This window comes from Eschrichtius robustus, chromosome 1 (genome assembly GCF_028021215.1).
Source record: "Eschrichtius robustus isolate mEscRob2 chromosome 1, mEscRob2.pri, whole genome shotgun sequence".
In the NCBI taxonomy this organism is placed as follows: Eukaryota; Metazoa; Chordata; class Mammalia; order Artiodactyla; family Eschrichtiidae; genus Eschrichtius; species Eschrichtius robustus.
The window spans coordinates 13,056,398-13,083,703 of record NC_090824.1 but is presented as its reverse complement, the minus strand read 5'-3'; the positions used below and the strand labels follow the sequence as shown (position 1 = coordinate 13,083,703).

General features: G+C 53.7%; 1 protein-coding gene across 6 annotated transcripts; it reads right to left on the bottom strand.

The window, feature by feature from the left end:
* Positions 1-466: 466 nt before the first annotated feature.
* Positions 467-26,761, bottom strand: GPR68 (G protein-coupled receptor 68). Of its 6 annotated transcripts, none has more exons than XM_068555712.1 (3): positions 18,974-19,072; positions 5,786-6,062; positions 467-2,223 (listed from the first exon to the last, which is right to left on the bottom strand). In XM_068555712.1, the coding sequence occupies exon 3, from the start codon at positions 2,123-2,125 to the stop codon at positions 1,010-1,012; it is 1,116 nt and encodes a 371-aa protein (XP_068411813.1). In that variant the 5' UTR covers positions 2,126-2,223; positions 5,786-6,062; positions 18,974-19,072; the 3' UTR covers positions 467-1,009. The 6 variants fall into 6 exon arrangements, with proteins under 6 accessions (XP_068411813.1, XP_068411735.1, XP_068411970.1 ...); XM_068555634.1 differs by lacking the exon at positions 18,974-19,072 and adding an exon at positions 17,451-17,660; XM_068555869.1 differs by lacking the exons at positions 5,786-6,062; positions 18,974-19,072 and adding an exon at positions 26,720-26,761.
* Positions 26,762-27,306: the final 545 nt, after the last annotated feature.

Genomic DNA, 27,306 nt, shown 5'->3' with positions numbered 1-27,306 from the left:
GCAGGGGACACTGCCAGCAGTCACATGACCCTAGCCTCAGTGGCTTGGGGCAGAGCTGTCATGGAGACCCTGGCATTTTAACCACGGACACACACACACACACACACACACACACAAAGTCGCAGGCTTCCGGGTCTGGTGCTTCAAGGCAGATAGAAACAGAAGATGAATTGAGGCGAATCTGTGTAGGGAACTCAGTTGGATATACTGCTTCAGGCCTCTGTCCTGACCCATGAACTTCAGTGCTGACTTTAAAGGACCACAGACATCGCCCTACGGAGCCCCAGGGAGCCCTAGGATTTGTTTTCCATCAGCCCTGGGGCTTGGGGAATCTGCTCAACTCTCCTCGCCTGTGAAACTGTGACTTGGCTGTATCTGGTGTCTCTCCTCTGCCTGTTACTCCCCCACTCCCCCACAAACACACACTCCCAGTGCCCCAAACCCCTCCCTACATTCCTTCTCCCCATCCAACCTCCGGGCCCACTCATCTTCCTTCCCACCCCTTTGTGGAGTGAGGCTCAAGTATGAATGATAACAATACACTTTCGTGTGTCACCTCCCCCGATTACACCAGTGCCTTTGGACCGGTATCATCGGTGACAACGGCATGGAAGGCCCTGGCAGGTGTGCCCCCAGGTACCCACTCTCATCTCCCAGGCCCCTCTCTCCACGTCCTCACACTCTGCGTCCCCCACCCGAGCTTCTCTTTGCAAACCTCCTGGAGGTGAGCAGGTCTTCCTCCCACCAGCCGCCCAGCTGGCGGCAGACGACCCCCATGCGCCGTCGGGGCTTATCCCCACACTCAACAAGCAGCCCCGTCGGACTCGGCAGCCACAGCGGGTTCCCTGGAGCCAGAGAGGTTGTGCTGCAGCCCAGACCCAGCGCCCCATGGCCCAGGTCCATCGTCCCCTCCAGCAGCCAGAGGCACCTGCCTTGGCCAGGTGGGCAGCAGCCGTCGAGCAAGCTCAGGCCTGGCTTCGCCCCGCACGCGGGTGACGGGGTGACGCAGCTAGGCCAGTCCGCCCGCTGGGGACCCTCCCGCTCCGGGTGGCCGAGAGGTCTGGAAGGCCGGGTGGAGCTTTGTCAGCACGTTGGGCTCCTCGTTCTTCCCTGAGGCCTCGGGGGTGCCCAGCGGGTAGGCCTCCCGGGCCCGGCCAGTCCTGGCGCAGGTGAGGAAGGCCAGGCAGGCCCCACGGAGGCGGGCCAGGTCCCTGTGCGTGGTCTCGCTGACGAAGCAGTAGAGCACGGGGTCGGCCACGCAGTTGAAGCTGGTGAGGAGGAGGGAGAAGTGGTAGGCGTTGAAGATGCCCTTGGCGAAGTGGCAGCTGGACTCCCAGAGGCTGCGCACGAGCAGCAGCGCGTGGTAGGGCAGGAAGCAGGCCAGGAAGATGACCACGGTGCTGAGCACCAGCCGCTGGATCTGGTCCTTGCGGCTCTTCTGGGTGCCGTGGCTGCGGCGCACGGCCCGCAGGATGCCCCGGTACGAGGCCAGCAGCAGGCAGATGGGGAAGAGGAAGCCCACCAGGAAGCGGTAGTAGTTGACGCTGCGCTGCCGGGGCTGGAGCGGGTAGTGCTCGAAGCAGACGCGGTGCCGGTCCCGGTCCTCCACCACCTCTTCGTGCATGAGGAAGTAGATGCTGGTCAGCAGCTCCTTGGCCCAGATGAGCACGCTGACTCCCACGGCGGCCTTCAGGGTGCGGAACTGATGGAAGCGGAAGGGATGGGCCACGGCCAGGTAGCGGTCGATGGAGATGCAGCAGAGGAAGCCCACGCTGATGTAGATGTTCTCGTACAGGAGGATGCCGCACAGCTGGCAGGACAGGTCGCCGTGGGACCAGTTGTCGTGCTGCAGCACGTACTGCAGCCAGAAGGGGAGCGAGCAAATGTAGAAGAGGTCGGCCACTGTCAGGTTGCACAGGTACACGCCCAGCTCATTCCGGGCCTTGATCTGCAGGTAGCCGAAGTAGAGGGACAGGCAGTTGGCTGGAAAGCCCACCACCAGCACCGTGACATAGACCACCGGCGCCAGCGTCTGGTGGATGGTGTGGTCGATGGCACAGCTCAGCGAGCCGTTGTCTCCAGTGATGTTCCCCATCTTTGGGCCTGGAGGGGTCTCACCCCTCATGGGCTCAGGAATGCACCAGTCTCTCTACCGCCATCTTGTTTCTAGGATGTGGTTCAGGCTGTAGCAAAGGCTGGGCCTCATTGGTGATGGGTAAGGCCCTGAAAGTCAAAGGTGGAAAGGCTTAGGATAAGAGGAGCTAACATTTATATAGCACCTACTGTATGTCAGGCACTCTTCTAAGTGCCTCACTTAACTTAGAAGATGATCCAGCCAACCAACTCCAACTCAGCTGAAATGTGATTTATGTCTCCCCATCCCCCTTCCCTGGCATCCTGTCCCTTGTTTACTTTCCTGGTCCCTCGGTGCAGCAAGCAAGGCCTGGAGCTGGTTCCAGGGAAGCTCCAAGGGAAGCTCAAGGTGAAGAACAACCCCAACCCACATAACAGTGAGGGCCCTAGCCACTCTCTTCTGTAGCATTCAGCACCATTCACATTTTTCCTCCTTGCTCACAGGAATGTACCAGGTCAGTAGACTCTGAGGCCACAGCCCCTCCTCGGGGCCTCTCCATACAGCACGATAGAGGCCCAGCCTGGTCCACATCCTGCTGTGCTCTGGCAAGAAAAAAGGCTAAGCTTCCCGCAGGGCACGGCTACCTCACCTCCGTGGAATTGGGAACCTAGCACAGGGGGCCAGGCACCGACAGACATGAGCACCAGGCTAGGGTCAGCTGCTCACAGGCTGTGCAAGTCGTTTACACTTTCTTAGCCTCAGTTTCCTCATCCATAAAATAGGGATATGGGAATTCCCTGGCAGTCCAGTGGTTAGGACTCGGCGCTTTCACTGCTGGGGCCTGGGTCCAATCGCTGGTTGGGGAACTAAGATCCTGCAAGCCGTGCCACGAGACCAATAAATAAATAAATAAATAAAATGAGGATAAAAACACCTGCCCTCAGGGTATCAGGGCCACATAAAATATGTCAAAATGCATGTCATTGTTTTTCCAAAGGCAATGAGGCAGAATAAAAGATGGTAGTCTTACTCACATCAGTGAAAAGTTCACATTGTTGAGAATTTAACAAAGAAAATGCTATTGCTATACATACAAATACATTTGAACAAGACAGAATAAAAATTTGTTGTTGTAGGCCTACTTTATAAATTAATATATCAAAATGAAAGGACTGAGCTGCTCTATTGATTTAACACTTCCGGCTCAGATGAAAAATCTCACTGTGTCTAAATTAACTTTTTTGCTGTTGTTGTTTGTAATCATCCTTCCAAGGAGACTTTTTAGACATTTTTTTTCCTAACCACCCGCCCCCATGAAATTTTAATATCCCAGATGTATTTCATATCTGTTTATGTATCATGGGCTTTTGGAGGATGACAAATCACTATAATATCTAAGATTATTTTCACCCCACCTACGAACCAATTTTCACCCACCTTGAGAATGCATCGTCTGTATGGCTGCAAATTCCAAATGAACGGGGTCTGCATTAAGTTGTTTTGTGGTATTAGCAGATCAGTCTTGCCCTTTGCTGTCTCTTCACCATAGTCAAGCTGGGACTCACAGACCAGACGGGAAACCCCTTCCACAACCAACAGCGTCTCGTCACCTGCTGACCAGGGTCCCTCCCTCCGCAGCCTCCCTCCTGCTGGCTCCTGACTGGCCCTGTAGGCACCAGAGCCCGGGCTCAGCCTGGAAGTTGGCAGAGCCTTCTGGGAAAGGGCCCAGAGATATTCCAGCCCAGCAGTTCCTGTCCTGGGGTTCATGGAGGATAAACTTGAGGGCTTCCCCCGAAATCACATGCTCAAACTTGTAAATATTTAAGTATGTGCATTTTTCCTGGAAAAGCGTCCTGTGGCTTTCGTAAGAGTCTCTAAAATGGGCGAGAGATGGGTCTGGCCCAAAGCTGCCCCCTCTCACCTGGACTCCCTGTGGCTCTCTCCGTGGCCAAGCCTCCCCCCCACCCCAGTGCTCCCACTCACGCCCCTGACCATTATCCCCCGGGCAACCACAGCAATCTTTCCAAAATACAAACTGGATCCTCCTCTTCCTTGTTTAAAACCCACTGAGACGGTTTCACAGTGAGTTATCACACCCACAGTAAAACTCCCAGACTCTTACAAGACCCAACATGATCCGGCCCCAGCTCCCCCTACCTTGTCTGCTGCCACCACACTCCAGCCTCACTGGCCAGCTTTCTGTGCCTCGTCACCTGGCCTCGCTCTAGTCTCTCCTGGAGTGCTGCCCCCTGCCCTCTCCCCACCTCCACCTCCACCTCAAGGCTGCTCCTTTGCCACCAGGTCTCAGCTTAAACACCACCCCCCTTGTGAGGCTCTCCCTGACCACCCCACTAAAGCAGCCCCTCCCCCATCACCATCACACCTTCCTGTTTCATGGCTCCGCAGAGCTCCCATCGGTGTCTGAGATTTTTCCTGTATGTTTACTTGTCTGCTTGTTGATGATCTGTCTCCTCCACGAGGATGTAAATTCCAAGAGGGCCTTGTGTACCTTGAACAGTGCCTGGCACATCACAGGCACTCCTGAGTACTTCTAGAATGAATAAGTGAATGCCACTTCCCCATTTTACAGATGAGGAAACTGAGGTTCGAAAGGGGAAGTGACTTGCCCAAAGCCAGTCTAAGGAAGGAAGCATGGGCATTAGAATCCAGGTCTCCTTTCTCCAAGTCCCACCTCCCTGCCACGTCTAGTCCCCACCTGAGCCTCCCCGCAACCTCTCAGTCCCTGGAAGACGAGGACTTCTAGGAGGGCTCACCTCCCCATCCTCTCCAGGATACAGGCCCGGATTTCAGTGTTGGTGGTGGAGGGAGGTGCTTCTTGTTGTTGTTTTCAATTGTGGTTTGATATACATAACATAAAATTTACCATGTCAACCATTTTTAAGCGTACAGCTCAGTGGCATTAAGTACATTCACACTGTTGTGCAGCCATCACCACCATCCACCTCCAGAACTTTTTCAGCTTCCCCTGCTGAAAATCTGTACTCATTAAACACTAACTCCCCATCCTCCCTCCCCCGAGCCCTTGGCAACCACCAGTCTACTTTGTGTCTCTATGAATTTGACTGCTCTAGGTACCTCATATAAGTGGAGTCGCACGGAATTTATCTTTTTGTGGCTGGCTTATTTCACTTAGCATAACGTCCTCAAGGTTCATCCATGTAGTAGCATATATCAGTATTCCTTCCTTTTTAAGGCTCAATAATATTCCATTATATGTATAGACTGCATTTTGTTTTTCCATTTATTTGTCAGTGTTTCTACCTTCTGGCTATCGTGAATAACGCTGCTATGAACATGGGTATACTACTTGAGTCCCTGCTTTCAGTTCTTTCGGGTATATACCCAGAAGTAGAATTGCTGGATCATATGGCAGCTCTATTTTTAATTTTTTGAGGAACTGCATTCTGTTTTCCACAGCGGGCCGCACCATTTTACATTCCCACCGACAGTGCACAAGGGTGTTTTCTTGTTTTTTGCTTTTTGTGTTTTTCTTTATATGTTTTGATGGTGAGAGGAAGGGGCGAAGGGGCAGTTGAGGCCTGTGACCCCTAAACTCTGCACAGCCCCGCGAGTCAAAATTTGGCCCCATTTGTCCTCCTCTTGCCAGCCCTCCTGTGCCTGGATCCCAGGCCCACACCTGAGCGGTCCCCCAGGGACACCCACCCAGGACGTCTGTGTCTCTGAATTTACCTCGGGTTCTCCGCAGTCCACGTAAAATCTACCCACAGGAAGATAAAAATTCATTCATCAGCACAGGCTCCCAGGCACCAACAAAATTAGGCAAAGGAAACCAAAGTGAAAACACGTCCTGTCAGGTCTTAGGAATTTGTTGAGAGTCACGTGGCTGAAGCCTATTGTTTGCTAGTGCTGAGTGCACGCATGTGTGAGGTGGGGCTGGTGTGACCGTTCCTCTTTCCCAGGCCGACGATAAGCGAATTCCGGCAAGCAAAGTCAGAAATACTCAAGTCTGCGGGGCAAAGAAGAAACACATACGACGTTTAGATGAAAACACCTCCTGTGTTCACACTGGAACCAAAAGAGGTTTTCGGGCTTCTAAAGAAGCAGTTCTGAAACTTAGATGCATCTGAGTCACCCGGAGGATTTCTTGAAACAGATTACGAAGCCCCACCTCCAGAGTTTCTGACTCAGTGGATCTGAAGTGGGGCTTGAGAATCTGTAACCAGCCGTCAGGTGAGGCTGGTGCCCCCGGGCCATGGACCACACTTTGAGTAGCAAAGCATTCACAGGTCTAGAGGCTCTGGGGTTTCACTCCTGATCAAGTGTCCTACGTGAGTTCCCAGGCTGGAGCACAGAGGTGCCTGGAAGGGGAACTTAAGACCCGGCAGAACCTGCTGGGCAGAACCAGAACGCAGCCCTTGGGAGATCAACAACCTGACTCGGGCTCTCAAGACAAGTGACTGCGTGTGTCGGGGTACTCACACCTTGTATTTGCAAGATCTTTCACAGTTTACACAGCACGTCACATCTGCCCTCTGGTCCCATCTTCACAACAGCCCTATGATCTTCCCCATTTTAGGGATGAGGAAACTGAGGCCCAGAGGGATGGAGTGGCTTGTCCAACAGTCCCACACCTCCCGGTTTCGTTCCACAAGTATCCTTGGAGCATCTGTTCACGGCACCCGGCCGGACACGGGGGACTTAGAGATAAAGAAGAAATGGCTCCCACCCTCAGGGAGCCTCCCATCTTGTAAGACAGGAACGCCACATGCACAAAGCAGTGCCACTCGAGGCCATGTGAGGTGGGTGCTGGGGGCATCCCTCCCACTCGCATTTAAAGCTGGCTTGGGGACTTCCCTGGTGGTCCAGTGGCGAAGATTCTGCACTCCCAATGCAGGGGTCCCAGGTTCGGCCCCTGGTCAGGGAACTACATCCCACATGCCGCAACTAAGAAGTTTGCATGCCACAACTAAAGGTCCCGCGTGCTGCAACTAAGACCCGACGCAGCCAAATAAATTAAAAATAAATAAACATTAAAAAAAAATAAAATAAAGCTGGCTTGTTCTTTTCACTCCACACACACACACACACACACACACACACAACACACGGCATCGCCTCTGTGGTTTCAATGCCGTCAACACTCTTGATGACTCCCAGACGTCCTCCCCACCTCCAGGTGGAAGGCTGACAGAACCAGCTTCCTCCCGCTGCACAGGGCATGCTCTGTGAGGCCCACCCTGCTTTCATCATTTTCTCCACTAGTCTGTTCTTGGAGGTGGCATCTCCTCCCGCCCAGTCGCTCATGTTGGATGGCTGGCCTTCAGCTTCCTCCCTCTTCTTCGTCCACAGCATCCACTTGATTACTCAGTTCTACCATTTTCAACTCCTAAATATTTCCCACATCCGTCTCCTCCTCTTTAGCTCCCTCCCCAGTCAGTGCCCCAGATTGGCTTGGTCAAGACTTCCTCCCCAGAATCAGTGCACGGCCTCCTATGGGATTCCCTGTCTCCGCCTCACCACCCTCAAAGCCATCCTCTAAAACAAAAACCTAACCTAATCACTCCTGCTTCAAACCCTTCAATGGCTCTCCAATCATCCATCCATCTGTCCATCCATCCATCTACTCATTGACTTATTTGTTGTTACAGCAAATACTTATTGAGTGTCTATTATTATATGGAAGGCACTGTACTAGACACTGGCCCCTGGTGTAATTCAAGTTGCTTTTAGTCTCATGGGAGAGGGGAGAAGAAAAGAGAGGATTAGCTCCCAGGGAGAGTACAGGACATTAAAGGAGTTCATAGGAGGTGAACTAACCCAGCTAGAAAAGCCTTCCTGAGCAGCACTTTACTCGAAGACCAGAAGAAGGGGGAAGGGCAGCCAGGGAAGAGGGGAGTTTCTGCCTGTGGAAACAGTGCGTGCAACAGGCCAAATGCCAGAGAGACCGAACGGGCACCTGTGTGGAACTGAAAGTAGCTTGGCACAAACAGCTAGGTGTGAGGAGGGCGTGGCCAGAGAGGGGACAACAAACAGCTATAGAAACTGCCAACTAATTAGAAGGAGATGGGGACAATCAGGGACAAATTTGAGATGTTCTTCAGTGCTTGGTCCTCATAATCTCCCCCAAATTATCTGTTGGATGGATGGATGTGTGAAGAGGTAGGTGGGTGGATGAGTGGATGGATGGATGGGTAGGTGGCTAAATAAGATGAATCAATGGAAGGATGAGGGGGTAGGTGGATAGATGGATGAATGGATGGATGAATGGATGGATGGGTGGGGGGTTTTGAGGTTGGGTGCTGGGACAATGGAAATATTATTAATAGAAACAGAAAAGTGAGAGGGAGGAATCACTGTGTCCTCCTCTCCAGCCACCTGGCATCTGTTTAAGCTGCCTGAGCTGGTCGCAGAGGGCCCTGCTTTTTCACCCGGGCCTCATCACAACCAGCTCTCCCTTCTGCCACTCCCTGAGGACAGGCACCCCTCCATGGAAACCACATCTTGCCAGGAATGTCCCTTCTCTACCTGCTGTCCACAGAAAACTTGCTCCCCCAAATCAAAGGCACAGTGGGTGCAAAGTGTTCTATAAATGGAAAAACGTAGATGGGATGGAAGGACCAAGCCATACCGAGTGAGAGCCCTCCACATGCCAGGAACGTTTTTGCACATTCATTCTCTCTCTCAACACTACTCTTACCAGTGCCCATTTTACAGATGAAGAAACTGAGGCTGCTCAAGATTCTGAAACCAAGTGAGGCCCTGCAGGGTTCCCGGGCATGGAGGCTTTTTTTTTGTGCCCTGTTTCTTGTAGACAAGACTCCAGCCTCCATGACCTTCCCTGAGTTCCAAAGGGCAGGTTGGAACAGTTGCTAATCAAGGGAGGAGCAGCCAAGAAACCACCTGAGACAAAATTAAAGGGACCAGAGAAGCTTATCAAGATTAGGAGACCAGGGCCTCCCTAGTGGCGCAGTGGTTGAGAATCTGCCTGCCAATGCAGGGGACACGGGTTCGAGCCCTGCTCTGGGAAGATCCCACATGCCGCGGAGCAACTGGGCCCGTGAGCCACAACTACTGAGCCTGCGCGTCTGGAGCCTGTGCTCCACAACAGAGGCCCGCGCACTGCGATGAAGAGTGGCCCCCGCTTGCCGCAACTAGAGAAAGCCCTCGCACAGAAACAAAGACCCAACACAGCCAAAAATAAAAATAAATAAATAATTAATTAATTAAAAAAAAAAAAAAAAAAAAGATTAGGAGACCAACCACCTGAGACAAGATTAAAGGAGTGTAGGCCCTACACACACCCTAATCTTGTCAGAGATCCCACCCTTGAACCATTGCTATAAAACCCTTCATCAGATCCTCTGGGATTGGAACACATAGTTTTTCGAGGTGAGACCCTCCCCCCGCCCCCCTCACCCAGGGTCCCCCTTTGCCTGGCAAAGTAATAAATCTATCCTTTTCTACTTCACCCAAAACTCTGTCTCCAAGATTCGATTCGGCTCTGGTGTATGGAGAAGCTGAGCTTTCGGCAACAATTCCACAGCTACGATGTAGGCCAGGTTTTGAACTCAGACTGGTCCATGCTTTCCTTCACACCATGCTATCTTTCTGTTCATCACAGGTGTTACAGAGCGACCACCCTCACCTCCAGGCTTTGCCAGGCTCCAGTCCATACATATGCCACCACAAGGCCACCAGGCTTGGGCCTGGGCCAGCCCGCTCCACCTGGCAGGTCAACCATTTCCTCACCACCCATGGAGGAAAACCTACTGTGTGCCCGGTGCTGGGATCCCCAAGGTGGAGGGGATTGGGACAAAGAATCAAAACACAGAGCTGCTGCATCTACCTCATTTTATCATCCAGCTAAGAAACCGAGAGACTTCACAGGAAGCAGCACAACACTAAGAGCAAAACTGTTAGACAAACGCCCATCAGCATAGAGACCCCAAGGACTGGAACGTCCAAGAGCAGTTAAGCTCCCAAAGGCATGAAGGGCCTCCACCTCAAGCTGGGAGCCGCCTGCACATTCCAAACCAGAAGGTAGAGGTGTCCAATGCCGTTCAGCGGCCGCATAAACAGTGGTTCAATCTGTCGCCCATCTCTTCCCAGTGGTGGCACACTGGCACGCACACAATTAGTCACTGGCCGGGCGGCCCTGCTCAGGGGGGGCCCCCAGCATGCCGAGCTGGGGAGTTTCCTCAGCGTGTTTAACCACGCTTTAAACAGGGCTGTTTCATTTCCTAAAAGTACCCTTTTCAGAGGCTGTTGATGTTTCTTTCCCTCTGGGGTGGGAGTAGAATCAGGCTGCATTTTCCCCTTAGTCCCCAGCTTTCCCCTAAATAGCCTCAATCCAGCAACAGCAAGGAGACAATCTCATTTCTAAAGCCCTTATAACGGTCTCAGAGTTCAATCCCACCTGGGCTCACAAAGTTGCTGTGAGTCGATGGGGCTGACACTGTGAACCCATTTCACAGAATCTGAAGCCCAGAGAGGCTAACCTAGTTGCTCAAGTTCATACAGTAAGGGGGGTGGATCTGAATCCAGAACCCAGGCTTCTAGGCACCAACTCGCTGCCTTTGAGCTCTTTTGACCACAGACCACAGTGAGGAACGCACTTGTCATTGTAACCAGCACAAAGAGACACCACACACACAGACACACGTACACCCAGAGCAGTACTTACCCTACCACTTGCCATGCACTCTGACCATTCTACTCTAGTTTGTCTTTCTTAAGGGTGTGAGCTGCTAAATCGATTTCCTGGGCCGCTCACGGGTCATGATCCCGTTTGGAAACAGCTGGACTGACTCCCGCCTGCTCAGGGTCCGGACCCCAGGAAGGGGACTGTGGTTGCCGCCAGGTGAGGGAGGAGCAGACAGGGGGCAGCAGCCTCAGGGGATCTGGGTCCTCTCCGACTCTGCCCGCCAGCCAAAGCTCTGCCCTCAAACCTCAAAGAGCCGGCTTCCTCCCAGTGCTCGCTCGCTCGCTCGCAGAGGCCCGGGGAGGAGACTGAACGCCCCTGGCCCAGCCCTGGCGGACCCCCCTCGGGTGACCTGCAGCCAGGACCCAAGCTCCCCCTCCTGCGATCTCCCGCTGGCCACGCCTCCCAGCTCAGACTAGAAAATCCCAGCTGGAGGCTGCCCATTCCTGAGCTGAGGCAGAATCATGTGAACTCAGATCTGGTGTCAGGCTGGGTGGCTGTGAGGAACGCTCTCCAGCCAGAGGATGAGGGCGGCAGGACAGCTTCCTCCAGGCACCCCGGGCCTGCCTTCCACACACCCCAGAACTTGCGGGGAGTGCTAAAGCCTGAATTAGGGGAAGGGACCCCAGGGACTTGGGGGGATGCAGGAGGAGCGGGGTGCGCTGAATTCTACCCATCCAACCACCTTTGAGCACCTACAAGACACCAGGAGATACAGGATGTTGAACCCCTGAGCCAGGGATCTTGACTTGAGCCAGACAGGCTGACACTCAGATAACTAGAAAGTATCATGGACACAGGAGCAATGGCACATCAGCAAGGGCAGGGGAAGCTGTTTCCACTCCCACCCCCGGGCAGTCACCCGTCAGCCGCTAGCAGCCAACATCTGGGTCAGTGGGTCACAACTACATTAGCAAATACCCGGGGTGCTTATAAAAAATAACACCGTTGCCCAGGCCCCACCCCAGACGAATTAAATCACACTCTCTGGAGACAAGGTGCCAGCACCAGTGTTTTTAAAAGCTCTCTGGGCGATTCCAGAGCGCGGCCAGGAGGAGAAGCACTGATGTGGAGGCGGGTGGGTCCTGTTCTGCAGACCAACAGAGCTGCGGTATCAGAGGAATTCTCGTATCAGAGGAATTCTCTGGGTCGTGAGTAAGGCGAGCATCACTGTCTTTAAACAGCGTGGCCCAGAGCGGGGAGCAAGCGTGGGGCTGTGGCCTCACGGGGTCTTCTGGCTCTCAGGACTGTTTCCTAAACTCCCTCAGCACAGCAGGGCTGACGGGACCCCTGGAGGTTACACCTGGCCCAGCCTCCTCATTTTACAGATGGGGAAACTCAGGCCCAAAGGGGCAAAGGCTCTAGATAGGGTCTTACAGCTAAATGATAGAGCCGTGATTCTCCAAATCGGCTGCGGAGCTATTTCGGCTTAACCTCCTCCCTCCAAGGTGTCCCCTTGGAAGCTGGCTGTAGGAACGTTGCTAGAGCCAGGAAGCCAACGTCCACCATGAGTGGGGGTCACTGAGGATGTGCATTGTCCCTGTTTTGTTGGGTGATCTGTGGTTTCATCTTCTCCAGAGAGTGAATCACTACAGTCCTGACCGGGGGCTGTTTTGGTAGGGGGCCCAGGAAAAATCCCCCTCTGTGGGGCCTGGGCCTCCAAGCAAATGTTCCTCTGCCAGCTGCACCAGAAGCCTCCGCCTTGTTACAATGCAGTGGTGCCTGTAGACATAGAGGCTGTTTCTTCTTTTTTTTTTTGGCCGTGCAGCGCAGCATGCGGGAACTTAGTTCCCCAACCAGGGATCGAACCCGTGCCCCCTGCAGTGGAAGAGCGGAGTCTTAACCACTGGACCGCCAGGGAAGCCCCAGAGGCTATTTCCGAGTGTAGAAGTCTGTGGGCTCTCCCCGATGCCATATGAAAGGACAGGAGTTGTGCGGGGAGGAGTGCAGGATCGGTTCAGTGGTGAATGCCTGGCTACCCCCAGGACACACCGACCAAAGAGCACACCCCTGGTTCTCTGTACAGGGCGGCCCAGCCTAACAGGGCTCGCACACACAGGCTGTCTACACCATCAGCATCGATACCTGTGGGAACCACTTGATGGCACTGTGTCCCCCCCTTTCCCCAGGGCCAGGGACCCCCTCCACCTCCCTTCCTATTGGGCCTTTGGAACTGCAGATGGAGAGATGAAGCTGACATTGAATCGGCCAGCCCAGGTCCTCTGTGAAATGCCCACTCAGGAAGAGAAAAGAGCACCCTTACTGTGCCCTACTTTGGTGCTAAGGTTTTTTTCTTTAATCTAAAACAGGAAGGAAGGACTAGAAACTAGGATGAACTAGGATGGTGGTGGCGGTGCCGGTGATGACACCACTCCCTCGGGCTAGAAGGTCCTGCCCCACCATCTGAGTCTCCCTAGAGAGGGTGAAGGATGGGCAGGCCAACTTGGTAGGACGTTTGTTATGGTGTCCTACTGTATTCCCCACGGGTACTCTACTGATTTGGGGCTAGTTGGGGTAAAGGCCTTGGGGGGTCCCAAAGGGCTCTGACAAATACAAGAAATGCCTATCATGAGCTGTCTGCTGTTTGACCGCAGGGACCTTCACTGACTTGCGCATTGAACGCTGGCCTTGGCCTTCCCAGGCCTTACACATCAGCACGCACCTCTGTCAGAGGAGCCGATGCAAGGCGAGGATTGTTGCAAGTTCCAAAGTGGCCAGGTGTGAATTAGGATGGCTTTAAGAACCCAGAGGAGGACCAGCAGAGAACCTCCCAAAGTGCCTGGCACTGCTGCCCTCCCTCGTGGCGTCAGAGAAGAGGTGGGAGCAACTTGGGATCAGGGAGCAAAGTCATTGCCATTTTGGGAGCACATGCTGAGTGCCTTCCAAATGTTTCCTGTTTTAACCCCCACCTCAACCCTATTTTGTAGGCAAGGCAACGAGACTCAGAGGGCGCCAGCATCTTGCCTAGGGTCACACAGCAGGGAGACTGCAGAGCTGTTTGACTCCACAGATAGGGCTCTTAACTAGTTTCCTGTTGCTGCTGAAACAAATCACCACAAACTTAGCAGCTTAAGACAGCACACATTTCTTATCTTACAGTCTGGCAGTCAAAAGTGGGTCTCGCTGGGCTAAAATCAGTGTCAGCAGGCTTCCATTTCTTCTGGAGGGTATGGGGGGAAATCCATTTCCCTGCCTTTTCCAGCTTCTAGACGTTTCTGTCATTCCTTGGCTTGTGGACCCCCTTCCATCTTCAAAGCCAGCAGTGGCAGACTGAGTCCATCTCACATTGTACCACTCTGACCTCTGCTTGCATCTTCCCATCTTGGCAGCCACAGCGATCAAACACACAGGCCTCACCGCTCAGAAGTCTCAAGCTGGCCAGGGAGCTGGGACCAGGGCTCTTCATACAGACTGAAGGTGGCCCGTGAGATCCGAATGACAAATGGCACTGGACAAGGGCACGGGGGTGGGTGCTTACATGCTGTGAGCTACCGCAACGTACAAGGCACTGTGCTTCCATAAGCTGCCTTGATGAGGCCTCACAGCAATACTGCAAGGAAATTGTTATTATCCCACCTTTCCACCGAAGAGACCAAGGGTCACCCGGCTGGCAAGTGGCAGCGCTGGGATACAAGTCAAGGTCTGAATTAACTGTATTTTAATAATTCTCAATGCAGTGCATGGAAATTTGTATGGTTGTGTGCCAATGCCCATCTCCCCCTCCGGACACTAAGCTCCATGAGGAAGGAGGAGCTGGGCCTATTTTGTTCTCTGTCGGAGAGAAGGTGGTTTGGCCCAAACTGCACAACAAAAACGTGTCGAACATTTGAATGAGTAAATGAATCTAAACTCCATTGCTTTCTGCAGCCCGCCTGGAAGGCCCACGTGGCTGAAATTGAAGTTAGGAGCTAACAAACTGGGGGAGGCTGTCAGGATATGGGATGAGGCAACAGGAAGAGGGTTGTTGACTCTGAGGGCATGTGGGTGGGTGGCCATGTGTGAAAATGCATTACAGCAGAAGCCTGACAGACTTTGGTATCTCTTTGGAGACTCTGTGGTCTGTCTGAGAAGGTCTGAGCTGTCTGGGGCATCCTTCCTGCTCTGAGGCCAGGGCACGAACCACAGGCCCCAAGGTTGCCAAGGCAACCCCCCTTCCCACCTGCCACCCCCACCAGCCTCCTGCCTCCAGCCCCAGAGTGCTCCAACCCATCAATTAATAACCGAATAATGTTTGACAGCAATCACTCCAAACACCCGGGGAGCAACCCTCTTGAGAAACAGACTTCTCCAGTGAGTAAGAGCTACAGAGACGCTCATTATGCTCAGCCTGGGCCACCTGCTAAAATCTAGTTTTCTGAATTCAAATTACTCTCTGGCTTCTCCCTCTTGTTTGAAAGGCATGGGGTTGGCAGAGCTGATGACTGAAGCCTCAGAGGTTCCAAGAAAACAGACACTAGAGGAGCTGCCATGTAGCACGCCTGCTCCCTTAGCCCAGAATCAGACCCAGAGAAACGGATCCTGACCAAACAAGCTCTGCGATAAGGCCCTAGTCATGGATATTTGTATCTCTGCTGGTCTTCTCCTAGGAGAAAACCTATGTCCTCTGCCAAGATTAATTAATTTGTTACCATGGCACCCAGAAGAAAAAAACAAAAAAAAAAAGCAAAAGGAAAGGCTTTCGAGTTGTAGTGGATTCAAGATGGTTGGAAATTGTCTGCTAATCTTCTCATGGAGAGGTGGGGTATAAGTCCCCTCCCCTTGAATCTAGGTGGGCTCTGTGACTACCTGACCAATAAAATAAAGTGGAAGCCACACTGTATCAGCTCTGAGTCCAGGTCTAAAGAGACTGGCAGCTCCCACTTCCTGTCTCTTGAGATAGTTGCTCTTGAAACCTAGGTGCCGTGCTGTGAGGAAGCCCAAGATGCCTCAGAGAGGCCCACATTGAGAGGAACTTAGACCCTGGGCGACAGCCCCAGCTGCCAGCCAGGGTCAACTGGCTTACCACACAAGTGTGTGATTTTGGAGAAAGACCCTCCAGCCCCAGCTGGGTCATCTCAGCTAATGCTGCAAGTAGAGATAAGCTATCCCCACCAAGCCCTGACCAAATTGCAGATTCATGAGCAAAACAGCTGAGCTATTTTAAGCTACTATCTTTTGAAGTGGTTTGTGATGTAACAAAAGATAACTGGAACAAAAGTTTTTTTTTTCTCCAAAATCACATGAGGGCTTATCACACTGTGTGAGATGGGTGTAATAGTCTCCATTTTTCCCATGCGATACTAAGGGTCAGAGAGGTAAGGTATCTTGTTTGAGACCAGCCAGATAGGAAAGATGAAACTCTGTTTTTCACTCTGTTTGCTGTTAGACCAGTCTTCTTGCCCTACAGTGTGTCCTGTACCCAGAAGGGTGCAACATAATAGTAATAACAAGAATACTCAGAACTAATATTTACGGGGCACTGCAAGGCTTTTAGGGCAAGATCTTCACCTGCATGATCTCATGCTCTAGGAGGTATACTCTATTATCATGCCCATTTCACAGATGGTGATACTGAGGCTTAAAAGAGGGTATGTGACTTGCCCAAGGTAATAGCTCTAGGTGTTAAGAGTCCAGATTTGAAACCAAGCCATCTGGTTCTGGAACTAGGCTCTCGAGTGCAGATACTCTAATCTATATAGTCTAAAGCATCCACATTGCTCCAGCAGTGCTTCCTCTGTTAGGCTCAGGAATTCTTTTCCCTCATTCCTTCTTTTGGAAGCTTATGTGTGTTGGTGGGCATGGGGGTTGAAGCCAAACCTAACCATATCATCTCAGCTTTGTAGAGTTTCAGACCATTCTCACATCTCTTGTCCCACAAGCCCTCTGTGAAGTGGCGTGGCCAGTATTAATCTCCATTTAACAGAAGCCCAGTCACTGCAAGTGACCTGCCCAAAGCCACACAGCCTCTGGCTCCAAGTCAGCGCTTTCTCCTCGGCCCACCGCTAAACCCCAAAGAGCCTTCCGCGCGGTTCTCTGTTCTCCAGCTCCAGGATTACCTGGGCCCGCTTGATTGCAGGCGGGGCGGGGGTGGGGTGTAGGGGGTGGGGGGTGGGGGGGAGTGGGCTGCCAACCAGCCACCCGACCCGGCGCTCCTCTGTCCAATCACGGAAGCTTTCCCCTCCCTCGGTGGCAGGGGGTCTTATTCTGGCCCCTGTAATCCCGCCCTGTGCCCTATGAGCTGCCCTTCGTGTGAGAGGGACCGTGCAGATTTGGGGCAAGGAAAGGAAAGCCTGGCCCACACGGCATCTGTGGATCACCTGTGCCTTCGAGCTCTAGGAGAAGAGTTAGCTGTCTGACATTTTTTTGGGGGGGGGGGGAAGGGAAGTAATTACCAGGTGGCCACGGAGCCAGCCAAGGGGGTGGCTGCTAAACCCGGCGGCAACCGCAGGCGGAGACATCCCGCCCGGCCGCCTCGCCGCTGCGGCGCCTGCCCGCCGCCGGCACGCACCTGCGGGGCCCGCTCCGGGCGCCCGCCCCGCGCGCACCTGGGGCCGGGTTCCCGCACCCTCGCCGCGTGCTGGCGGGGCCGCGCGGGGGAAGGCGCGGAGCTGGATGCGGTGGACCAGGGCCGGCCGCTGCCCGCACGCGCGCTGGGGACCCCACCACGGTGGCGAGAGGAAGAGGACTGGCCCTGGGGATGGGGGGGGCACGTACCTGCGCGGCGAGAGGCCGGGGCGCCGGCCGCATCACCCCGCGCGTCGCCCGCGTCCCTCCTACGGCCGGCGCGCGGCGAGCGGGGTGGACACCGCGTCCTCGGGCTGCCGGCGGGGAGGGGGGTTTGGGGACGCTGGCGGCCCGGTTCCCGGCCAGACTCCCCTCCTCTTCGGAGCACGGAGCCACAATGTGCCCCGATTCCCGCCCCCCTCCCCCCATTCCTCCCGTCCGCGTCCGGCACACCCAGCCCCGCCCGTCAGCGCCCTGCCTTTCGCCGTGACCGCAGTCCACAGGCCAGGAGCCGGCCAGGAAGAGCCGCCGAAAGCAGCGCAGACCCGGCTTGGAGGTCCAGCTCTCCCAGGTCCCGGGGACAGGCTCCGGAACTGTCAGTGTGGGCTCACTCTGGGCCTGGCTGCAAAAGGACCAGGGTCCTTCTCCAGCCACATCCAGAACCTCTAGGTAAGGAGAGTCCATGAAGCGACCTCTCTGTACCGTTCACCTCTGTGTCCCCAGCACATCAGTAGCCACTCAGCAGATGCAGTGTCCTGTTGCTGTCAGGGCCTCTCTCCGCCTCTCCCCGTTGCTGGACCTCAGTGCCGGGCCCGGGGGTGGGGGGAGGGGGCGATGGGCAGTGAGGTGGGTCTGCACTTAGGTTTGCTGTCTCCTGGATCCTTGCTCTGGTGCCTTCCAAGGCCTGAGTGGGCCTGCAGCAGAGGTGGCCAGGGCCAGCACAGGGGACCTCCTAACGGTTTTGCTGAGAATGCAAGGAGGCTTTAGGGCCCTCTGCCCCACAAGCTCACAGACAAAAACACTAACGATAGTCACAGCTCTGAGTGTTTGAGTACTTACTGTGTGCCAAGCGCTGTTCTAAGCACTTAAATGCATGAACTCATTTGATCTTCAGCATACTATTATTATCCCCATTTTACACATGGGGGAATGAGGCACAGAGAAGTCAAGTAACCTGCCCAAGGTCATACAGGTAATAAGTAGAGGCAATGAGATCCAAACCCAAGCAGGTGAGTCCAGAGCCCTCATCACCACCTGCATCCTATCCCAAGCCACCCTTTGCTCTACCCCCAGCACCTTTTGCTCTTTCACGTCTGCACACCTTACCTCCTGTGTCCCTCTCCACTCAAAAGGTCTCTTGCCCCCATCTCCAGAACTCCTGCCGCAGTTTTAAGACGTGAAAGTCACCTCCCCTATCAAGCCTTCTTGGTTGTCCCAGGCAATTTGTGCTGAGCCCCCTCCATGGTCCCTGAGCTCCCTTCCCAGCATTCTCTGCACTGCCCACTGGGGTCACTGGCCCACAGCTACCCCTCTACAGGACCCTCATTCCGGGTCCAGTGCCGGGCTCAGAGCCAGGCGCCCTATTCCTGTTTGCGAAGCGAGTGTCGGGACTGGGCGCTGCAGGAGTCTGCAGAAGCTTGTGTGGCTGGTTGTCAGGACAGACGGTCGGGGGTTAGGGCTGGAGGGCGGCTGGAGTGCAGGTAGGAAGGTAAAGAGGCAGATTGATGGCTCACCTTCTGCTGACTCTTCTCGGTGCCTCAAAGCTCCACACTTTATGACATGGCTGCTAGGTGAGTCTCTGGAAGGAAATGGACAGTGGGCAGGAGGGCAGAAGATACCCTGGAAGGAGAGGCAGAGGGAGCAGGGGGAGGCAGGGCATTTTGCTTTTCCTGTTGGGCACATGCCCAGCAACCTCCCAGCAGGCTCTTCTCAGAGGCCGCATCGGCCTCTTCTGCTGGTCCTCATTTTGAAATTCCTCCTTCTTGCAAAACCTTCACAAATGGAGTTTTCTGGATTAACTATACTCATGCCATAAAAATGCACAGATACTTTTGAAAGATTGCCATACTGAAAGTAGTTGTTAAGAGTTTGGCTTGGACCAAATCCAGAGTGCCTGAATTCCGGAGTTTGAATTTCAGCTCTGCTACCTGCCAGTAGGGTGACCTTGGACAAATCCCTTAACTTCTCTGTGCCGGGTTCTTTGTGTGTGAAATGGGGACACGGAAATATAGCTAGTGGGAAGCAGCCGCATAGCACAGGGAGATCAGCTCTGTGCTTTGTGTCCACCTAGAGGGGTGGGATAGGGAGGGTGGGAGGGAGACGCAAGAGGGAGGGGATATGGGGATATACATATGTATAGCTGATTCACTTTGTTATAAAGCAGAAACTAACACACCATTGTAAAGCAATTATACTCCAATAAAGATGTTAAAAAAAAGAGGTTGAGATGATTGCATGAGTTAAATAAAGCCCTTAGCTCAACACCCAGCACTTATTAGGGTTCAACAGATGTTAGCTGTTATTATTGTGCACTCCAAATACCCTTTTATATATAGCTCTTATCTTTTGAATGTTTACTGCAGTTTTATTTCTGCATTTTGCAGATCAGGAAACTGAGGTTCAGTGAATTGCCTAAGGCCACTCAGTTCTAAGTGTCTGAGCCAGGACTTGAATGGAGTCCCAGCCACGAAGCTGCTTCCTGCAGCAATTATGTTCTGCCTCATCCTATCCCTCCCGGAAAGAAGTGGGGTGTTAAAGCCCATCATCAGTTGCTAGATCCAGGATTCGGACTCTCAGGGGTACAGTGCCTGCCGTGTAGAAAGTTTATTACCAAGTGAATCCTGCCAGGGCTGCCACATTGCACAGTTCCAAGGGTGGGCCCGTACACACTGTAACCTATCAGGTGGTGGCCTCTGGAGTTGGGGCCGTATGGCAGTACTTGGTGTTCCTCTCTCCCTGCCTCTCTTTTTCTAGCCCGCAGTCTCTGTTTACCGATGTCCAAACATATCTAGAACCTTCCACAGTCTAAACAGTCTTCAATTAAAACAAACTCTATTTTGACTGACACTCCATTTTTTAGGGACGGAACAGCATGGTACCTATACCACTTACTTAAAGATCCAGAATTGGCCTGTGGAATAGAGGGTTGGCATCTCTGGCTATGTTCTTCCTAAGAAAATGCTAGATTTGGAGAAGCAAAGAGATTCATTGCACTGCCTGCAAAGTCACCTTTTGGCTAGACTTTGCTGTGTTTCTTCGTGTCAAGATGTCCAGTCCTTGGCAGGGCCAGCAGAATTTGTAACAAAATCTGGCATTGGCCATATAAACAACAAACAGCTTATTTAGTTAACATGAAGCACGTATTGTTTTCCAGAACCTTTCAGGACCTAGAGAATGGTAAATTATGACCCATGCTCATGGAATGCTGATTTGAAATGCTGCACTAATAACTGTCTTTCTCGCCCACAGAAATCCTCTCCCACTTTGGGCTGGGCTCCGGAGATGTGGTCAGAATTTCTCCATACCCAGCGCAAGTGACAATTATGTCCATTTCTTCTTTTCCAGTCTCTTGTGGGTTTTTGGTCTTGGCATTTGCATTTTCCCGGTGTCAAGCCTGAGGAGGCACACAGCAGGGGCTCAGAAATGGCAGCTGATGGAAAGGATGGAAGAGCTTGTTGCCTCAGGCTAGAAGTGTGTGGAGGACTTTTTATTGACCCGCCCAGATCCACTCTTCACCCTTCTCCACCTACTCTACTGACTGTATCACAGGGTTCCCTTGCCCTCTGGCTTCTGTTGGGTTTGGCCAAGGGGAAGCACTCCCTGGGATCAGAGGATGGCTGGGGAGTGGGGCTGGGGGCGTATTTATCCCCCAGCCAGTGTTGCTTCCAGCTGGCTGCCTCTCTTTACTGGAGTCGTCTGCTCCTGTTGGAATCTCTCTCCTGCTCTTCTCTCTCCCCTTCCTCTTCCAGGCGTGGGGCCAGTAACAGCTCCCCAGAGATGCTAGTCCCGAGGTGCTGCACCATCCTGCGTTGGTTCCCTTAACCCTACCCACACCCTTGAAAACCATCCCTGTGTTAACCTCTCCCCAGTCACCGCGCCTGAGCGGCCTCTGCTTCCTGCAGAGACCCTGACTGATGCAGAAGTGGATGTCGCCAGATGCATCTTCACGGCGAACTCACACTAATGGAAGGATGTGTGCATATTGCACAAGGCACACAGATTATCTACTTTAAAACACTACTGTTTTTCCGGTTCATTCTTCCAATTAGCACAGCTGGCCAGACTCACAGGAAATCTCTCCTTATCCCCCAAACGATGGAATGAGTCCCTACTTCCTCACTCGGCTCCAGCGCCAGCTCATCTCTGGCACCGCTCGCCCCAGGCCTCCTCTTGCAGATTCCCCTGTCCTGGACTTCCTGTCACCGAGTGCTTCCTAGTTCCTCATTCAGGTGGACAATTTTCTTTTTGAGAAATACTTGCCACTGCTGAGTCAAGCAACTCCCACTACGGTTTCAGGCAACAAGGAGCTGGTTTTTCTGAAAATTATCTTTTCTGGCATCAACCACACTCCAGCAGGCTCCGGCCTGAGCTGATTAATCAGACAACCGACCTGACTAACGCCACAATGTTTCCACTCCCACTCAGATAATCTGTGGGCTCTCAGACAGAGTGTGACTAACGTGGACACCCAAAGGCAGGAAACTCTGAGCTCAAGTCCAGGTGAAGCATGAGCACACACACCTGGAGAGCTGGGGAACCCGTGTCGTGGTCCTGGCTAGGCTGCGGACTCCTGGAGGAGGACTTCAGGCTGGGCTTCTCAGGCTGAGGCAGTTGGGAGATGCAGTAGCATCTGAATCTCTGGGTTCAAATCCCATATCTGTTGTGCTCTGGTTGTTAGAGCTCTGGCAAGTTACTCAGCCTCTCGGGGGCTCAGTTTCTTCTTGAAAATGGGGTTAATAATGGAGATCAGTGTAAGAATGAAATATAAATCTGGTTGACACAGAAAGCAGGAGCCCAGCCTAGCAGGTGCAAAGACAGTAGGTTATGCTGGGAAGGCACAAAAGAGGGCTTGGCTGACTGAAGTCTGGTGCACCAGGCCAGGCTGGGGTTGACCAGCCTCTTCCTTGGTTCTCTTGCTTATGGAGAATGGATCAAATCATGGCTCTTCGCACTGGCTTTGTGACCTCAGAAAGTCACATGACCTCTCTGTGCCTCAGTTTCCTGATCTGTGAAATGGGGATAACAGTAGTACCTCACAGGGTTGTTGTATTAAATGAGTTAATAAGAATAAATCTCTTACAACTATGCCCACCTTTAGTGGGTGCTCACTAAATGTTAGGACACCCTCTTCATCCAGTGCCTGTGGAAGCCTTATGTGTGCCCCTCCGGCTCAGGTTCCCTGAACTCTTCCAGACTTACTTGTCTGGAGCCCCTAAAAGGAACACTTGGAAGCTCCCTTCAGCTTCCCTGGATAAGCTTAGGTGCCTCTGATGGGGTGTGGGTGGTAGGATGGTGAGAAAGGGCTGAAATGAGAGATGACTGGCAAACAATTCGTAGCCTATATGGGGTCTCACCCAGAAAATCTTGGCGAAAATTCTCCCTCTGTGTTGGGCTTCAGAACTTGCCTGGCCTGCTCCCGGGCTGTTGGCTAGTGTCCTGGGGGTATAATGGTGCCAGAGAAGCCGTGTAGCCTCAAGATTAGGAGATGTTCCTTGGAGCCAGACAGCTGGAGTTCAAACCCCAGCTCTGCCACTTGCCAAGTTGTTTAACCTCTTAGGGCCTCATCTGTGAAGTGAGGCTGATAAGAATGGCACCTACCTCACAGAATGTTGTGTAATGTGCTCCCAACAGTTCCTGGCCCAGCGTAAGTGCTCGGTAAATGTCAGCTATTGTTAATATACCACCAGCCACAGTGCCCTCAGACTACCACGGGACAGCTGTTGTGGTAGCCAGAATAATGGCCTCTGTCAAGGATGCCCATGTCCTAATCCTTGGAACCTGCAAATATGTTGCCTTACATGGGAAAAGGGACTTTGCAGTTGTGATGAAGTTAAGGATCTGGAGATGGGGAGATTATCCTGGGCTATCCAGGTGGGCCCAATGTCATCACAAGGGTGAAAGATGGAGGCAGATGAAGGAGAGCGTCAGAATGATGTAGGGTGAGAGACACCAGCCATTGTTGGCTCTGAAGATGGAAGTTGGCCCTGAGCCAAGAAATGCAGGCGGCTTCTAGAAGGTGAAAGGGGCAATGAAATGGATTTTCTCCTACAGCCTCCATAGAGGAACTCAGCCAGGAATCCCATTTCTGACCTCCAGAATTGTAAGATAATCAACTTGTGTTGTCTGAAGCCTCTGAGTTTGTGGTAGTTTGTTACAGCAGCAACAGGGAACTCAATACCGCTGCCGAGACCCAACACAGCCGCATCCTTGAAGGAGGCACTATGTTGAGTCACTCCACGGTAGTTATTGAGTACCTGTGGTGTCACCCATACTGCTTTCCTTCTGGACGTGTGGGGACACACTGGACCCTGGAACCGAATGTCCCCTGGGCATAGGCACAGCCAGGGAGGGACTATTCGGGGCAAGAGAGCTCAGGGCAGGCTCAGTGGGTTGAACAAGGCCTCCTGGAGAAGCTGAACCCTCAGCAGGGCCTTGAAGGATGGAGGGTGTGGGGTTTGGACAGGGAGGAGGAGGAGGAAGGTAAGGCATTACTGGAAGCAGCCCCGTGGGACCGAAGTCAAGGAGGTCAGCCTAGTTATTCATTCATTATTCATTCATCTGTTCATTCAACACCTGTGCTCCAGGCCCTGCGGGGGGTACCTGGATAGTGAAGTGAGACAGACCTGGTGGAAGCCAATATGCCATTATAATAAAACACAAAAAGCCTTACAGCGGGAGGTATGGCTTGTACAAAGGGGCGCATCAGGATGGGCTTCCTGGAGGAAGTGACCCTTCATCACAGGATGAAATGAAGGTTTGTTCTTTATTGCTCTGGGCTCTGTGTGGTGCTCTGCACTCAGCAGGTGCTGACTGATAGGAGTTTAGCCATATAAAGTTTGTTATTCCCAGTCCAATTCTGTCCTAATCCATTTTATCACACTAAGGAGAAAGTCTCAGGTGGGTGCCATTATGTCTCGAGCACCACTTTAATTCTTGCTAATCTCCCTTTGTAACCTAGAGAGCCAGCCTCAGGCATATTCTGCAGGCAACAGGTGCTAATTAAAGTTTCATACCACAGCTTGGTTTTCCTTGTTTTTATTTGTTTAATTACCTTCCTTTTGTGGCAGGGGGCACTGATTTTCCACTTCTGGGAGTAGATCACAATTTCTATTAAAAATAAGTGTATTTAAGTATACTAGAACCATGAGTTGGGGGTTCTTCCTCTTGCCCTGGAGTTGACCACTGGGGTCCAGGTGAAGGCAGCGTCCCTCAGCGATGGGTCTGACCACTCCTTCAGGACCTCCCCATTCTAATCCCCACCCCCAACACACACACACACACACACTCACACACTCACACACACACTCAGTACTGGGGAGGGGGGAGTGGGAATTGGGATCTGAGGTGAGCACTGATTGGCTATGAGATTCTGCGGGAGAATTCTCCTAGAGCTGTGGGGGGGCGGTGCTGCTGCAGGGAGAGGAGCCCAGGGGACAGGGTCTGCTTAGGCAAGGGATGTGCTAATCGGCTCAGTGTGCCTTTTTGGACAGGAAGAAAAGCAACCTGGAGAGAGACAGGAGGCAGCCAGTGGACAGCGAGTGGCCTACACGCCCTCCAGCTGTCATACAGGGTTACGTGGCTGCGTGGATGAGGAGCAAAGAGCTGACAGCTCCCAGGAGGGCTGCCCGATGGGGGCGGGAGCCGAGGAGCCATGGAGGAGACGGTGCAGGAGCCAAGGCTCCCGTGTCAGGGATCTGGCCAGCACGGAACGTCTGAGGAGCTCTGCCTTGTGCCCCTGAGGAACCACACAGGGGGCAGCAGGGCCAGCGCAGGCTGGACAGTGAGAAGAGATGAGCCAGGGCAAGAGGACCTCAGTGGCGGCGGGCTGCATCATGGGGCACAAACTCCTGTCCCTCTCCCTCCCGTCCCCAACACACTGAGGGAGCCAGGCCCTGGAGGAGTGGAGAAGAAGGAGGGGCCTTGGGCCTTGACCTCTCTTTAGAATGTGGGTTCTTAGACCCTCTCTGTCTTCAGTTGGGGACCCCAGGGGTCATTCTGAGGTATCAGGGTTTGTATCCAAGGTACCAAAACAAGTGATGGACTCTGCCCAAGAAGCCGTTGAGGAGCACAGGGGAGATCGGAAAATAGTGATGGCAAGTTTCAAGTTTCTATTCCCTGAATAGAGGTTCTGCAGTAAGCCAGTCTCCAAAGTAAAATATTCATAGAAAAACATCATGCATATAATAAAATGGGACTTGAATGGCTGAGTTTTTGAAACTCTGATTTAGAAGGGAAAACTGGAATTGACACAGCAATCACAATACTCTGATAACAGCTGTGATTGGAGGATGATGTGGCAGGAGGAGCCACACTGTGGGAGTTCAACGTACAAAAGCACCTGATCAAGAGCAGGGCAGTCAGGGTAGCCTTCCTGGAGGAGATGACTTCTCAACTGAAACCTGCAAGGGGACTAGCAAGTATCCTGGGAATCCTCCTAGTGACTGGTGTGTGGATACAGAAGGGGCCCTTTGAGCACTGATGGCGGGGGTGTAGGGGTTGCTAACTAGTCCAGGGGTGTACTGCTGGGGGCAGGTGCTCCCTCAGTCGGCTTAGTCTTTTGGGGCAAGAAGGAGAAGCAAGGCGGACCTCCCCCCAGTTACTTCTTGAATTACCGTCTGTCTCCCCAGCTATAGTGTGAGTGGTCTGGGCAGAGACAGCTCCCTCCACCTGAGGCAACCTCCGAGCTGAAGGCCCATTTGCTGAAGGTCTAGAATGGATGGAGGGATCACCTGAGACAGTTAAAGGAGACGAAGCCTGAGAAACGCCAGGCACCAGCAGGCGTTCAGTAGATAGGAGTTCCCCCTACCCTCCTGCCCCTCAGGAAAGCCAGGAAAGCGCCCAGCCTGGGACTGGGTCTTGGGACTCCTCCCCCAGGGCTCTCCCCTGGACCTGCCTGCAGGTACCCAGGGGCAGGGCAAGTCCCCAGGGGACCTGGACGGTGTTGGACTTGGAGATCTGCCGCCAGGGGCCCTGGGCAGGGCAGGGCAGCCCCCTCTGGCCCGCAGCGCCCCAAACGCCACCCTTGCGGCACACCCTCTGCGAGGCGGGACCCCAAAGCACTATCAATTTGGACCCTGGAATGACAGGGACCTCCCTCCCGGCCCTTCCCCCTCTCCATTCCCCCCAGAGACCTTTATCCAAGACTGGATTTTGAATTTTCTGTCCCAGGAGGGGGCGGGCCCGGCCTTGCTGAAGGTCGGTGGTCTCCTGCGCCGCCCGCCGGCTGTCCAGGCCCCACCCGAGCCGCCCGGCGCACTCACCTCTCTCGGGTCCCGGTGCCGGAGGCCAGGCCGCGGCTCCGTCCGGCCCGGCTGAGCCCGACGCCGGCGGACGGGAGGGCAGGACGGCGGAGCAGCGGCGGCGGGGACCAGGGACCGGCGGGGGCGTGGCGCGGTCGGCCTGCGCGCCGGCTCCAGCTCGCCCCTCTCCCCCCGCGCCGCGCCGCCACCTGGAGACGGAGGAAGGGGCGGAGGCTCGCGGCGGACCGGCCGCGGCGGGAGCAAGGCGGCCCCAGCGGCCTGGGCAGGGTGCGGCTTCCAGAAGGGCTCCTGAGGGCCATTGCTCTCCCGTGGGGAACACGGAGGGGCCCGGAGGCTTCTTCTCCACCTGCTTATTTGGGGTCTCCTGCGGGGAGGGGAGGTGGGGAAGCAGGTGGCCGGTTTGCCACGTGACTCGGTGAACTTGACCTCAGTGGGCTGGGCCCAAAAGCCAGAGCTTGGAAAGGGGAGGACATTTCTGAGTCCTGCCAGGACCTCCCTTCCCTCCCCGCCGCCCGCCCCCCGCCAGAACCTCCCCTCCCCCGCCCCTCCAGGCTCCTGCCTGACTTCATGCTGTCCACTCTGCCCTG

Excerpts from the sequence above, each read along its gene's own strand:
- GPR68 (XM_068555869.1), bottom strand. The coding sequence starts at position 2,125 with ATGAGGGGTGAGACCCCTCCAGGCCCAAAGATGGGGAACATCACTGGA.